Source organism: Glycine soja, chromosome 17 (assembly GCF_004193775.1).
Source record: "Glycine soja cultivar W05 chromosome 17, ASM419377v2, whole genome shotgun sequence".
In the NCBI taxonomy this organism is placed as follows: Eukaryota; Viridiplantae; Streptophyta; class Magnoliopsida; order Fabales; family Fabaceae; genus Glycine; species Glycine soja.
In genome coordinates, this window is record NC_041018.1 from 13,602,999 (window position 1) to 13,619,134 (window position 16,136).

At 29.9% G+C, this 16,136-nt stretch overlaps 2 protein-coding genes across 2 annotated transcripts; one reads left to right on the top strand and one right to left on the bottom strand.

Moving 5' to 3' along the window:
• Positions 1-1,191: 1,191 nt before the first annotated feature.
• Positions 1,192-4,643, bottom strand: LOC114392655 (thioredoxin-like protein AAED1, chloroplastic). The gene is made up of 7 exons (XM_028353865.1): positions 4,175-4,643; positions 3,495-3,541; positions 3,290-3,404; positions 1,944-1,988; positions 1,801-1,860; positions 1,597-1,692; positions 1,192-1,510 (listed from the first exon to the last, which is right to left on the bottom strand). Exons 1-7 carry the CDS (start codon positions 4,445-4,447, stop codon positions 1,391-1,393), a joined length of 756 nt encoding a protein of 251 aa, XP_028209666.1. The 5' UTR covers positions 4,448-4,643; the 3' UTR covers positions 1,192-1,390.
• A 3,117-nt stretch (positions 4,644-7,760) lies between these two features.
• Positions 7,761-13,162, top strand: LOC114391459 (AT-hook motif nuclear-localized protein 17-like). Its single transcript, XM_028352470.1, has 2 exons — positions 7,761-7,785; positions 12,843-13,162. Exons 1-2 carry the CDS (start codon positions 7,761-7,763, stop codon positions 13,160-13,162), a joined length of 345 nt encoding a protein of 114 aa, XP_028208271.1.
• Positions 13,163-16,136: the final 2,974 nt, after the last annotated feature.

The following is a 16,136-nucleotide window of genomic DNA, read 5'->3' on the forward strand; positions in this document are numbered from 1 at the left end:
TGAGACAAGAGAATGGAGAGAAAGAGAAGAGAGAGTAGAGAGAGAAGCGTCAAATAGTCTTGTAGCAATTCAAATTCTTAGTTTTGATGGTGAATTTTTTAATTTTTCTAATTTTAAATAATAAAAAATACTTTGACGAAACACTAGAATTTCAAATACTTTTTAAGTATATTATTCCAACAACATATTTCAATACCAAGGATTTTAAATTCTCACTTAAATTGAATTACTCACTTCAATTTTTCTCTTTGGATAAGCTATTAGGGCTAATTTTTAAGGAAACTAATGCAAAGGCGGTAAAAATAAAGAAATGTTATTTTAAAGATAAAAAAATGTTATTAATATACCCTTTTAAACAAACTCTTTATTAATAGATGAAAATGATTAAAAATCATAAAATTTAAAAAATATCACTTCTTATTTAATAAACTTCACTCATTGATTTTATAATTTATAATAAATTTTACTCAACAATAAAAATATGTTACTAGCCATTTTTATATAAATAATATCATGTGGGACTGTGTACAAGAAAAATACACTTTTTTTTCTGTTGTAAACGGGCCTAAGCTCGAAGAAGGAACACTACAAATTAACTATGCAAAGCATCAGACATGAGCACAGAACATAGGCTCAAAGGAGTTGTTCGTACAAAGAAAAATTAACATTATTAACAAAAGCCAAGTCGGCAAGGGCATCAGCAGCAGCATTCCTTCCTTGTAAACATGCATAAATTTAACTTGCCATTGTTGAGAGAGAAGCTTCTTAATCTCACGAATTAACCTCTATCTAGCGGCACTTCCATTAGAAGCCTTGGAAATAAAATACTTTTAACCACTGCCATAGAGTCAACTTGCAGTTCAAGTTTCCTGATACGTTTCTGATACGCCATTTTCAGACTGTCCAAAACTCTTGCCCAGGTTCCTAACAAATCCCCCAGCCAACGACCATTGGGATCTCTTAACAAATTCCCCAGCTTCTTAAGAAAAATGCACTTTAGAATGATGATGCACTTGATCAATGTTGATGATAATTTGAAATGCACTGATAATTTTCAACCCATACGGTAGCATAGTCTTTAAGGAAGATTAGAGTAGCTGGTATATATACATCTTTAGGCATATACAGATTTGTATCTTCATATATTACAATCGTCATTTCTAAATCAAGTTTTGTTACTATGAAACTGAGTTCAAAGTAAACTATTTTAGACAAACATATTTATAGATTGAACTTTATAATATTTGTTTATGATATTTAATCATATCATCCACAACTTGCAATATTTTGTCACCGATATCATTCAGAGAAATCTGGTATACTAAAACAAATCTTCCTAAACTGAAATTTCCTAATCTTATGCAAATTGAAAATTTTATAAAGTACAACATTAGGCCACTGGAGCTTTGCAGCAGACATCAAAAACATCATCTAAGGGGGCATGATCACCTGTCCCTTCATCTTTCCTCGCATAGAGTAGCTGTTTTCCTCTGAACACAAACATCCCTCCCTGACAAAAATAAGAATGGATCAATATTTTAGGGAATGTAAGTAATATTGTTTTAATCCTTTTTGCTACTAGATTAATGTATCAACCTGCTGCAACACACCACTTCTATCATCTGGAGTGGCTTCAATTGTATAGTTCTTGACAGCTTTCTGCAGAGCATCAAATCTCGAAAACACCTTGATCTGTGATATCAATTTTAAGGTTGAAAAATTAGATTAATCAACATACATAATTGAAAATGTCATACAAAAATAAATATATACTTCAAAGAAGTTGGAGACTAAGCTTACACTGGATGGATTGAAGAAAGTTCGGCCAAAACCATAGTATAGGTTCAAAACATGATATGCCTGAAAGAAGGTGAAATTGGTGAATATTCAACTAGGAGATAAGTCTTAGTGGGTAAATGTTCAACTAGCTACCCACATGTTACCTTGCGATCAGGATCAGCATAAAGGCAATCCAATGGAAATGGTAACTGAAAATACAAAATATCAAGACAAAAAGAAAACATCAGTTCTGACATCAGGTACATGTTAATACTAATATAATACAAATAGGTAATTTACATGAAGTCTTCAAAATTCAGATATACTGAGATCCAAATTCTATGCTTTATCAAGATAAAAATGGCCATTGGCCATTCTACTCTCGAGCAAATTTGCAACACAAATGCTGAACCTTCAATGAAATGGATTTAAACGATCACAGACCACTCAGCCAAAATATACTCAAGACTAATAACTGAAAATAAATTTCACTAGTATGGTACTTGATGGGACCATGATGATAGACAAGGTTTAGACTTTAGATAGAGTACTAAAGTACATGTGTAGATATTTGCTTTAAGAAAAAGACACGTATCCAAGTCCGTACTGTATGAGTGTATGGTAACAATTTTAGTGTGTGTCCATACTTGATGTTGTACACAGTTACACACCCAGACATGCAAATACATTATCTTACATGGAATATACTTTCTTTTTAATGCACCTTTTTTTTTTTTTACAAACTGGTAAAACAAGAATATTGAAATGAACCATGAAAAATCAATAAAACAAAAAAACATTAATTTAAAAATGCAACATCTAACTCAACTACAAAATATTGAAAGATTTTTCAAATCTTAATTGTAAAATATAACAAATACAGTACATAATTATTTTTTAGTATGTGTGGGTACAGGGTGGGTTGCCTACAATAATATCATAACCCAGACCCTAAAATCTTTTAGGAGTAATTACCTTGGCCTTTGTTCATTGGAGGTAATTTTTATGAGTATCAATTGGGTTTAGGTTGAGGGCGAACCCTGGTGCAGCGGTAAAGTTGTGCCTTGGTGACTTGTTGGTCATGGGTTCGAATCCGGAAACAGCCTCTTTGCATATGCAAGGGTAAGGCTGCTTACAACATCCCTCCCCCATACCTTCACATAGCGAAGAGCCTCCGGGCAATGGGGTACGAAGTAAAGTAATCAATTGGGTTTAGGTTGGATTGTCATCCTTAATCCAAAACCTTGACTAAAAATTAGCATTTGTTGAGTCAAAAGTTTTACCAGAATCAACCTTTCCAGATCTAATGTCACACCTAAACTAACAAGGGATGCCCTTTTAAACAGGTAAGATAACAAATAATGATTGCTAAAAAATAACCCCAACAAATAAGACCCCCAAAAAATGGACTTGTAAGGCTTGTCTCTTGCTTTATTTTATGTTATTTTAAAGGCATGTAGTACTATGCTAGGAAAAACACTGAAGTGAGAAAGGAGAACAAGAAAATTACTCGTTCAGCAAGCATACGGGCTTTATTGGGAGTACCAATACCCACTGCAATTAGTTTGACACCAGCTGAATCAAACCTTGCTTTGGATTCTTTCAAGGCTGAAGCCAATTCCCAGCTTAGAACAAGAGCAGACAATGCATAAATTAGAAGATGAACGATCATTCAATCATGTCTTGATTGATGACCAAAGGTGAGGATCAGTTACCAGCATGGGCATCCAAAGTGCCTCAACAGTGCCACCACAGCTATACCCTACAAGAACTAAGTTGATTAATCACCGAGGAAGCATGGACACAAGACTCAACACAAATTCGGTTTGACAACTTTTAAGAAAGTTTAAGACAACTATATACTCCTACAACTCATCAGTCGTCACAAATAATTGTTAGTATAACTTTTAAAGTAATTATTGTAAAAATTATCAAATTTATCATACATAGATGTCTGTGATTAGATGATCATGTAAAACCATTTTTATAAATTATCGTTTCATATATGGTAAAATTATATTTTTTAAAAAACAAAAGGAAACAACACACCTATAAATATAATACAACATATAAAATTAATCTAAAATTAACATACAAGTTTAAACATTAAATCACAGAAGAAAATGCTTTCTTTAAATTGAGTATGAATCATTATAGACATATAATAAGTTGCAAAACATATCTAATTCTTGTAGTATTCTAATCGATATTGGTATAAATTTTATTTTGAAAACAAGTAAGAAAATTATAAAAATGCAACCAAAGCTAATTGAAGTATACATACAATTTGTTAACAAAATGGGTACCCAAAAGCAAGCATGTATGGTGTAACAAAGGAGTTATAAAATGGTGATAAAAATGAAAGCTTTAACCCATGAATATGAGGTATGTTGACCTGGCTCTGATCCCAGAGATCACTGAACCTTACTGGCTCGCCAGTGGCAGTGAAAATAGTAACGTCACCGAGATTTTCCGCAATTTGGGTACTATACTCCGAATTGGAAACCGAAACCCTGGGAGAAACGATAGAGTGTCTTACGGTAACACTGCCACCCTTTGAGCCAATCGATTTGGGGGAATAATTAAAGGGAGTGGCTGGGAAAGTGTGAGAATTTGGGGATGGGATTGATGGACGGAAAGAAGGTCGCAGTGATTGAAGAGTTGCCATGGCGTGGTTGGCGAAGTTGTTGAATTTGAAATGAAGACGAACCCTAACGTAGATTTGGTGGTGGAAAGTGGAAACTGTGGAAGAAGATCGATGTTGTCACTGTAGATGAGATTCAGTCTCAAAGCACAGAGCCACAGAAATTTCCGTGGCGGGAGTGTCTTTCCTTCCTCCACGCCGATAACCGAATATCCGAACATGATTTTTTTTTTTTTTTTTTACAGAAAATAGTTTGATTTAATTTTTCTGTGATTGTCTAGTTGAGTTAAAAGAAACTGACTTGAGTGTAATTGTTACAATTAGTTAAATTAGTTGAAAAATATGGTAGTAATATACAATTGAATAATAGTATAGAAGTTAATCCAAATATACTAATTGAGTTTTATACAATTATTTAAGTAAAAATTATATGATAAAATGATTAGTTTTATAATAATTGCGAAATATATTAGAAGTGTTCACACATGTGGGTGACCTATAAATTTAAATTGATTCAAATAAAATAGTTTGGATTGGATTATTTATGTATTTGAGTCAGAATCGAATTGAATAAGTCGAATCGAATATTTGAATTAATTATGATATAAAATATTAATTCTAAGAAGAAAAAAAAATTAAATTTAAATAGATAATCTGTTGACCTAAATCGAACTAAATCGTTCATGAATAAATTGGATTGGATTGGATTTCAAAGAAAAAAATTATAAAAATCGAATCCAATCAAAATCATGTCAAATTTGTGTTTCTTAAACATGTGATTCAAGATTTAAATTCTAATTCTTAAATATTAAATAAATCATATTAAAAAAAATACTTATCATCCAAAATTGAATCCATCTTTATATATATATATATATATATATATAGATATAACCTCATTTTGCTAATCGATCAACACATTGGTTTCCCTCTCCCAATAAATATCAATTAATTTATTGGATATTTAAAAATCAAGTTTATCCTTTCAGCTAACTGTCAACCATCTTATAAATTATTGTTATTAAACATACATAACTTTAGGCTTAATCCAAAGGAGTAAAAATCAAATGGCGTTAAAAGTTTTGGTATATTACCGACTTAAAAATTATTCAATGATAAAAGAGTGCGACTTTATCGTTAATGTTAATATTAGCTATTTTAAAAAAATATTAATACTCAAATAAAAGGGTCAAAATTAATTTTTTCCCTTTTTATAAATTTGAAGTTGTTTTACTTTAACATCTCACATGTTTAGTGTTTTTTATTTTTGTAGTGTTCCTACTTCCCCACCCAATAAAAAAAGAAGATAATTTTTTATTTTATTTTTTTGATTATTCTGTTTCCAAATTTAACTGCAAAACAACCCAACTATACCATAAAAAGAGTATAGCAGGTTCTTTGACTAGCTTATCCGTCTTTTCTATTAACTTCCTTTCTTACACTTGACTCCAAAATATGGTCTGCCATTCAATAATTTATCACTTTCATTAGGTAACATGTTATTTTCATTCCCCCACCAATAAAGATTCCTATCGTACTTTTAATTTGGACAATGCTTCGAAAATACAGAACAATCCTTTTCATTATTTACAAAGTGCTCTTTGACAAAATAACCTGGGAATCAACTATTTAGAACTGAACCACTGTCCATTTTGTTCATGGTGATGTTAATTTTGATTCCAAAGTTGCATAATTGTGCAGTTGCCTACCAATAACGACAATGACTTTAAACGCCTTAAAGTAATTGTTTGAGCTTAAATTAATGTTGAAATAACTTATATAATGATAATATAAAATAATTTTATATTGTTATTTAATTATTATGTATAATAAATTTATCAATTTTTAGCATATCAATTTTAAAGTCTTACTAAGGATAATTTTTCATCAGTTAATTATATAAAAGTTTTTATACTAACCAATGCTCCATAATCATTCAACTCTTAACTTTATAGTATATTAATAGAAAGTAGAAATTGCAGCTAAAACTGAAACTAACATATCCAAATGCCTTATCCTAGCATCGAATTGTTTACTGCTAATCCTTGCATGTGCTAGTATTAGGCACCTCAGTTTTCACATGCAGGAAAAAAAGCTGCACAAACACAATGTATAATTATTGATGAAAATTATTGCGGAAGACCACTAAATTCTAAGAAAGTGGCCTATAATAGTGTGGGAGGGAACGTTATGGATTCCTTTATCTTCAAATTGAATGGTGGCACCGTTTGACCTTTCAAACGACACCAAAAGACATGGTGTATAAGATGCAAAAAACATTATAGTTGAAATATCAGTCATTGAATCCATCACCCATTCCACCTACCAATAAATCAACAATTGAATTGTCATTGCAACTTGCGAGTAGTAACATACAAACTTGACACAAATATCTCTCCTTAACTCCTAATTAGCCACTATTATGGAAAATTAAAACCTCAAGATCACAAATTTGACGTACGGTTTTATATATTTTTCTTGGCTTCCATGATCTGCTTCCTTTAATTATTTTAAAAGCAATAATTAGCTTCCTCTACACGCTCTATCTGCTTGCCCTTTAGATATCATTAACCGTTATGGAATACAAACCACACAAGAATAGCTTTAAAGCCTCATTCTCTTACTCCTTCTCCATCATTTGAACCATTATTTTTTTTCTTCTTATTGGTCATGTTAATAAGATGAGTCATAGGAAGTCTCATTCACATGGAAGCATACCCTTTTCATGGGAAGACAAACCCGGGGTTTGTAAGACCCCCAACAGTGATTTCCCTCTAAACAACATAGGAATCAATAAAAAATCATGTTCTCCCTTACCACCACCACCATTTGCTCCTACCCATTTGAGCAACTCAAGGAGAATGTTGGAAATTCAAGACAACGAGAAGATTCCTCTGCCTCCATGTCCATTACAACCTCCTCGAAGAAGCACGTCCGAGAAGGAAAAGGGCTTTAGATGGCAAGAAGACCCTTTTCTTGTGGCATACAAGGAGTGTACCAAAAGTGAGAAGAACTACAAGGTGCCAAGGAAGAACAAAAAGGGTGGTGTTGGATCTAACTTTAGTTTAAGCAAATCTATTTTCTCGTGTAAAGGTGCCATTAATGATGTAAAGGATGATATTTATGTGAAGCTACCTTGTCTTCCTGCTGCTAGAGATCGTTCGCTAACATTAGAAGGTGAACACAAACGAGGCTTCAACTATGAAACATGGCTATAATATATAATCTCTTGTTTCAGAACTTTTTACTTTCTGCTTCACTATTAGTTGTAACTCACTTTTGATTGTAGTTCTCTGTTTGTCTTCAGCATGAGAAGGTTATAAATCAGATCCAGAATATGTTTGACATGAAGTATCCATCCTGTATTTTATTTGGAATAATGTTTCAAACCTTTATGCCTACGCTCTTTTTATGATAAAAAAAGGAACAGAAAATTTTCGGCTCATATTTTTTACTACCAAATGATAAGTGTGTCTTCAATATATTTTTAAAAATATTGGCTTATATATAATTTAGTATATAATCTAAATTATTCTAAACAAATACCACAACAAAATTAGAAATGTATGGCCTTCTATTTTATTTTTTTAAGACTATTTCATTGCTTATACTAAGAGATAGGGAAGGATTTTTTTTATAAAAAATAAAAAATGACTGGCTAATGCAAAAGAATTAAGAAAAAAATCTCAACTAAGTTGACATCTCTCAAAAATGTGATTCACATAATTTTAATTATGTAATTTTAATATTTAAGAGAAATGTCTTTTTCGGATAATATTTAAGAGAAATAGTAACTTTGTCATGTCAATATTTTCATTCGATATTAAATATCAAAGTTAATAAATAATTAAAATTGCATAAAAGTAAGGGACAAAATTTCTAAGAAAAAGTGAAGCGAGTAACATTTGGGCAGATAATAATCTATATGTAAGCTTGTGAAACGTCAAGGAGTATGGATATCAATGTCATGCATCTTTATGGTGTGGGGGCGGAGGATTTGCAATATAATCATATAAAGAGAATTTGAACTTAAACTCTCGTGCTCTATTAAAAAAATATAAACCCATATACTTAAAAATATACTATTTCCTGACTAAAATATAAAAAAAAGTGTGATGGACTAAACTATAAATAAATTTTAATTAACTCTCTTATTTAATATTTAATGATGACATTTCTAAAATATTTTATTTAATTTGAGTTTTATTTTCAATATTTTTTTTGGTCCAATGTAATTGAATGTAAAAGGTGTTTTTAAGAAATGAATTATTTTTTATTGAGACTATCAAATTAAATAATGTTATATTTCAATCAGGAGGAGGAAGTACTTAAAAAAAAACATAAAAACCCATATACTTAAAAAAAATAAAACTCATAGGTTTGATATAATGGTGTAAGGATCCGTTTTTACATGTGGGGAACTATATATTTTAGTGTAAGAATCCATGTTGGCTTACTGAGTTAGAGAATATTTATAATTTCTGACCCAAAAAAGAAAAAGAAATGACTAACACTTAATTTAGTTATCTAATTGTTAACCGTTTAATAAGTGTATCAAATGTTCAAGTAGTAAAGACTTTGAAGTTGTCAATTTCCTTAGGAATTTTGTTTTGTACTTGTGTTGTATAATTTTCAATTTATAAGAGGAAAAGATAAGATGAGGTATAAAAGAAGAATTTAAAAGAACGGGATAATAAATACTAATAGAGAACAAAAAGAAATAATAGGAAATTCAATGAGATGAGAATGTTAGGACCTAGTATGTCTTATTTGCCTAAGATGCATTTTGGATGTTTCTCTATCTACCCACATCTATTACAATACTTGCCCCTAATGTCTCACACCGACAAACCTATCTTACTTATCTATCTCCCAAATGTCTTTACAAAGATTCAATAGATAAAATGCATGAAGTTTTAATTCTAGATGTTTGCTTTGATGCTTGAGTGTAATGCAATCACTCTATGTCTAACAATGATTTTATTAAGATACCTCTTCTTTTTAGTTTTATTAGAAATTACCCTCTGTCGAGCGATTTATTCTTAAAACTGATGCATGCAAGACCTTCCTTGTATTTTTATTAAGGATTACCCTCTGTCGAACACCTAACCTCCAAAGATGATGCAAGGATGAATGATGCATAAAATTAAAAGTAAGAAAAGATAATAGGAAAGAAAACACCTGTTGCATTGATAAATATGAAGTGTACAACACATCTTTTGGCTTTTTAGGCATGCTAGGAGAAGGAATGAAAAAAGGGAATAGAAAATGATGAAAGAGAAGAAATAATTCCCTAAGAGAGAGTTCTCAGACTTTAAGTGTATATTAGAGTGCTCTGAGACTCGGTGTGTCTTTTCTCCTTGGCTTGACTCTCTTTTTATAGTTGTTAGAGTGGACTTGGGCTTACGTACTCACGCTTAGTGCGGGTGTTTGTATTCGCGCTTAGCAAATGTTACTCGCTTAGCGTGGGTGCATGTATTCACGCTTAGCGCGCCTCTTCCTCGCTTAGCGCCAGTGCTTATTTTCGCGTTGAGCACGTCGTGCGTGTTGAACGTGTCTTGGTTCGGTCTTTTTTCAACTTTTTGCTTATTTTTTTCTTCTTTTAGACTTTTAATCCCTCTTTTTCATATTTGTAAGTCATGAATAGGAAGAACATCAATTCTTAACAATTAAGCATGAATAACTGCTAAATAATCATTTTTAAGGATATTTTCATTATATTTTTATTATAAAAAACAATTCATATTTAACAGTCATCACCAATCAAAGATATTTTAATTAATTTTCTTAATTATTTTGATTAATACTTAATTTCCAATCAATATTAATTATAATAATTTTTGTGAATTATTATTAATATAACATTTTGTTAGTTTAAAATAATCTTTTAATTCCTTTAAAAATTTCAAAATTCAAAATGTCAAACACTTGTAATTTTATTTTTCAGTTCATATTTATTTATTGTATATTTATCACATTTGATATATATTTATAAATATTTGTATAATGTACAAGTACTTGCTTGTTAGAATATATATATAAACGAGAATATATAACCCATGTCATGCATAGGTTAAACATTATTTATAAATATATTTATTAAAGAAAATAAATTTATAAATATTTTTTAAATTTATAGTAATTGTAATTAAATTTTTATTTATTTATTTTAACCATAGATTACAACAACTCATGCATTTTTATTTAACCAACTGAGTTAAATTCTCTTAAATAAAATAATATGTCTAATAACTTCTTGATTTGTTTTATAATATAATAATTTTATGTTTGACAGAGATTTGTTTTCTATGAACTAATATCATTTCTTACTTATTATTTTATACTTCTTAAATTACTGAATTATAAAAAGAATGGTAAAATAAAAAGAGAAAATTGCTAAAACCAATTAGTAATTAAGTTTATAGGATTTTTACTAAAAACAAAAACCTTTAACTTAAGTTACATGCCAAGATCTCAATTTTTTTTATATTCTCTATTTGTTTTCTTATGTTGTTCAGTAGTTTTTGTTTTCACATATTTTTGTTTCTTTTTTATTATGCGAGATATTAAAGAATGAGAAAAAGAATTATGCATAATCATTCAATTATAATTTTTAATTATTATTATTTTTATTCTAAAAAATTAATATCCGTTGATTTGGGTATCATAATTATTTTGATTGAAATTATTTAATACACCCATTTAAATATTTAAATAATCTGAGGAACTTTTTCTTCTTCAAGTTTATAGCATCAAATTACATCATTTAATTAATTTATTTATTGAGATTAATTTTTTTTTTGGAATGATATTGAGATTAAATTTGAATTCAAATATTGTAAAAAAAATTCAAATTAGAATTTATATATTATCCAATACGTGTTACATAATTTTAAATACTTAATATGTATTATAAACATTTAATATAATTTTTTTACTATAGTTACCCCTAGTATATTTTTTATTACTATAGCATTAAATACCATTAATTAATTTTGCTTCTCAGAATAATCAAATAACAAAAACTTTAAGCAATTAATGACTATTATTTGCTAATTTATTTAATTAAAGTAATTAATTATTCATAATTACCTTAATTGTATAAAATTAAAACCATCATATTAGTCTTATTATTTACATCGAAAAATTTCTTTCAGACTAACATATTTCATTTTTAAATATTTAATTAATTATTTAATTAAAATATCTTATGTGGTTGCGGATTAGAATGTTGCTAAATAAGATAATAAGACTTTTGTATTGATAATCCAATCAAAGATCTTTTGTTTTAAATTATTTATTTTAAAATATTTCCTTTTTACTCATATTTTAGGCAGGAAAATGTTTTCTGGAAGTCAATTTTAATGTTTTTCGTTTTTCTCCTCCTTTTAGCCAAATCAAAAGTAATTTACACAAAAATTAAACATATTAAAATGAGAAACTGAAAAAAAAAAAAAAAGAAGTACAAACGAGAGCCAGTTGCAAAAAGACAAAATAAATAATAAAGATAAAATATTTCATTGCAAAAGTAGTTTAGGCCTAACTTAAGATGTAAGTTTAAGACTAACTCAATTTCAAAAATTACTCAAAGCATAAAGGTTATTTCTCACTTATATATTTTAACTCGACTTTATTTTTAATCAATGTGGGATTTGGATTTTTCCTAACAATTATTATTATTATTATTATTATTATTATTATTATTATTATAAATAACATATGCTTTATAAATTAACCAAACCATGATTTAATCTAATCCGTCTAACCATTAGCGGTTCTAATTGGCATCAATTAATTATTATTTAAAATTACAATTATAAAAAATTTGATTGCAATCAATTAGTCATAAAAATTAATATAATTATTATATTTCCATTCTGATATTAAGAATGTAATCTGTAACATTTTTTTTAAAATTTTGTAGTTATAATTATAATTAAGTTTATTGCTTAAAATTTCTAAAAAAATACCATGTGTATAGATTCTATTTATAAATTCTTATATATATATATATATATATATATATATATATATATATATATATATATATATATTCCAACCAAAAAAATAAATCTCAAATTTATTGGAAAGAAAATCAACTGGTATTAATTGGATCTAGCAAAAAAGAAATTAAATATTAATACTCTATCAATCAATAACACTAGAATGCATTTGGATAAAAAATTTTAACTAAGGAAAGTAGTTTATTAGAGAATTTAAAACTTTTAATATAAAATTCATTGTTTAGATGTTTTTCAATAAAGAATTTAAATTTTTGAAATTTTAAAATAAAATTTTAAACAACTAAAAATATGAAATTTTAATTTTCTTCTAAAATGGGAGAAATCTTTTTGTCACCTACCACGCTTCAGGCGTAGAAAAAACACTAGCCATTGTGTTTTAACCGTTTTTGGAACAGTCGCCAATGTCACTTTCCGTCAACCTTCTTTCACTCCCACCGGTGCCACTGTCGCCACAGTCACTTTCCATGACCGCCTCAATATCCTCTCCATGTCCGCCACCTTCCTCCACCATGATTCTCTGGCGGTGATCCTGAACGCATTCGCCTTGTACCTTTCTAGACCGCAGAGGCAGATTGTCGACAGACTCATCGTCGGGAGGCTCCTCGTCGTTGGCATGGTGTTTGTGATTGTAGCGTCGGTCAACAACCCGTCGTATCACCGGCTTTCGTCAGAGGAGGACGTGCAGAACAACTCCGATAGCGGTAGAGACGCGTAGTCTCCACTGGTTTCCAGTGGCGGTGCAGAGAGTGGGCACGTTTCGTTGAATCGTGTATGTACAATTATCATCTACCTTCGGATGTGATTTGGGCTCCAACCCCTAAAGAAATTTAATTTCTTTATTCAAACACAAAATTTAAAAGTGAACAAATTTTAATTGAAACATTTGAAATTCTTAGAGTTTGAAATTATTTTAAATTGTCTCATCCAAACACACTCGAATTTAGTTGTAATGAGATCAATTAAATAACCAGAATTCATTTAGTTGGTTGTAATTTAGTTATAATCTATTAGCTACACAAATCTACATATATAAGAACATTTGTATGTGTAAATACTCAATATGCAGTAATTCAAAGCATTCTCATTTTAATTTCATTGTTTCCCTGATCACATTCTCTCGTCTCATTGTCTCTTAATTTGTTCAACTCGATCTAATACCTTTCATGGTATCAAAGCATGCATAGATCGATGGAGATATTTACATGTAAACCATATCAACTCCAATCTATTTCAAACTCAGAAAGCATCTCTTGAAGGGAAACGAACCAAGAAAATGTGATTCAACATCAAATGAAATAATGGGCAATATTACACAAATTGGGAGTGACAAGATTTTCTAACACCATCAATGTTAGAGCTTAGAATCCCTCGCCAGTCACCACCCATATGTTTGGATGTGAATTCGCTCTCATGAAGTCTTTTCTTTGGTGAATTCGCTCATTAAGTCTGGTGTAAATTGAAACTGTTCTTTGCCTTGCAAATTTGAGCCAAGGGAAAATAACTAAAAAACTTTGTAAAGAAACGCAAGAAATTAAGCAAGGTCCTGTGGCTGATTATGTTTCAGATCAAGAAAATTGTTGATTCTTTTATCAGAGGGAAATCCTTTTTTTGGTGGTTTTGCTGATCACTTCACCTATGGATATGGCAGAGGAAGATCTAATTTTCAAAGGAGAGGTCATTCAAATTGGTCAAAAACTGCGTTGCCAAATTTTTAGAAAACTATAGGTTACGTAGCATTCTAGTGTTATCATACAATCAACTTATTCAAGTTTTGCTAGCAGCTGCACCTTTTTGACTTTATCTCTCCCTTCCATCACAGTCGTCTCAAAATCCAATAGCCAATTGATAAAAAAAATCCAATAGCCACACCAAACATTATGATCCAACTTGGTATCTAGATTTAGTAGGACCAAACCATCTCACACCCGCTCTTTCAAACTTGTATAGCATAGATCACCATACAATAGTTTGGACTTAGGAAATCCTCTAATTTGACAATGCAAAAAGTATGTGTCAATCAATGTTTTAAAAAGTAGTATGTGACCATGATTTCGATCCCAACATCGAGATTTTTGGAGTGTTCGCGATCACAACACAACTTCAATTGTGATTGCATTTATCCAAAATTTTCCGCAATATCATGATATGCGACAAAACCAGGACGGCAGGATCACAATTTAAAACCTTGATGCCAATAAAGAACTTTGGCAATTCAACTTTCCTTATGTAACTCAACTACTCTTCCTCAATAACTTATCATATGTCCCTGGAGTCATTAAGCGTCTTTTAATTTTGCAGAGAAATTTTTTATTTCTTGAGTTATACTTGTATATGCTAACTCTTGCTTTGTCAAATCTCAAGCTGCCCAAGAAATACTTCTCCAAGGCAAGCACAACAATGGGTTTTTACATCTTTGACTAGTTGCAACCTAAAGATTACGTACATTGCTTCTAATTCAGCCCTTTTTAATACTTCTATTTCTTCTGTTGACTTGTGGCATGCTGGCTTAGCCCTCCTATATATCCAATAAAGCAGTTAAACAAGTCCATAGACATTATAATATATTGTTTAATTTTAATAAACCATGTAATTTGTGTGCCTCTTTCAGCACTGTGGGATCCCACCAGTACCATTTTTTGCTTTATCTACTACTTATCACATAAGACTCGGAACTTGTATATTATGATATTAGGGGACCTTCCTTCCCCGTTGTCTTCCACAAATGGAGTAGGATAATACATTCTTTTTGTCGATGCCTTTTCTAGTTATTATAGGCTTTATATCTTACAAAAAAAATTTCAAATTAAAACTTTGCAAACAAGAATATCAGGTGTTCATTCCTTATCCCAACTCTAAAGGCATTATTCATGTATAATGTATATAATGTCCTCGCCTTCATCAACAAAATGGTTGTCTGAAAAGAAAAACATGGACATATGCTCGTGCGTACCTGCATTTCAAACTATCATTTTTCTTTAAAAACATGAATAGTTTGGCATCACCGGTTTTGTTCAATTCTGTTCTTACAAGTTACAAAGGAGGGTTCGTTATGTGTCCAGTCACATGTTTATGATTAATTTCTTTTGTTTAATCACTCTCTTGATCATAATAATAATTTTTTCTTTAAGTCCTTATAATTTAAAGGATAAATAGTCACTTTTATTTCTAAATGTGTAATTTGCTGACAAATGCATTTTTAAAAGATGAAAATACAAAATCTAGTCTCCGAAAGTGTAAAAAGTGCGACAAATATATCCGATCATTAATTTTCATCCATCACTATTTATAAAATAGCAGACGTGGCACAGAGGGACGAATTTGTCACTGAAATAATTGTCAACGTAGTCATCTCTAATTGTCACCATAGGGACATATTTGTAATATAATATATTTTTTTTATTTTTCATTTTTCCACTCCGCTGACAAATGCATCCCTAAAAGATAAAAATATAAAATTTAGTGTCCGAAAGTGTAAAAAGTACAACAAATATATTCGGACATTAATAGCAGATTGTGACTAATTATTATAATTTGAAAAAAATTATAATGATTGCGACAAAATTTTGAGAGAGTTATATCACACTAATAAGTATCTTTTCCGTTGTATAATTTTTAAGCTATGAACATAGAAAAAAAATTACTGTAAAATGATAAGAAAATCATTGTTTATGTTTAATTAAGGACTATTT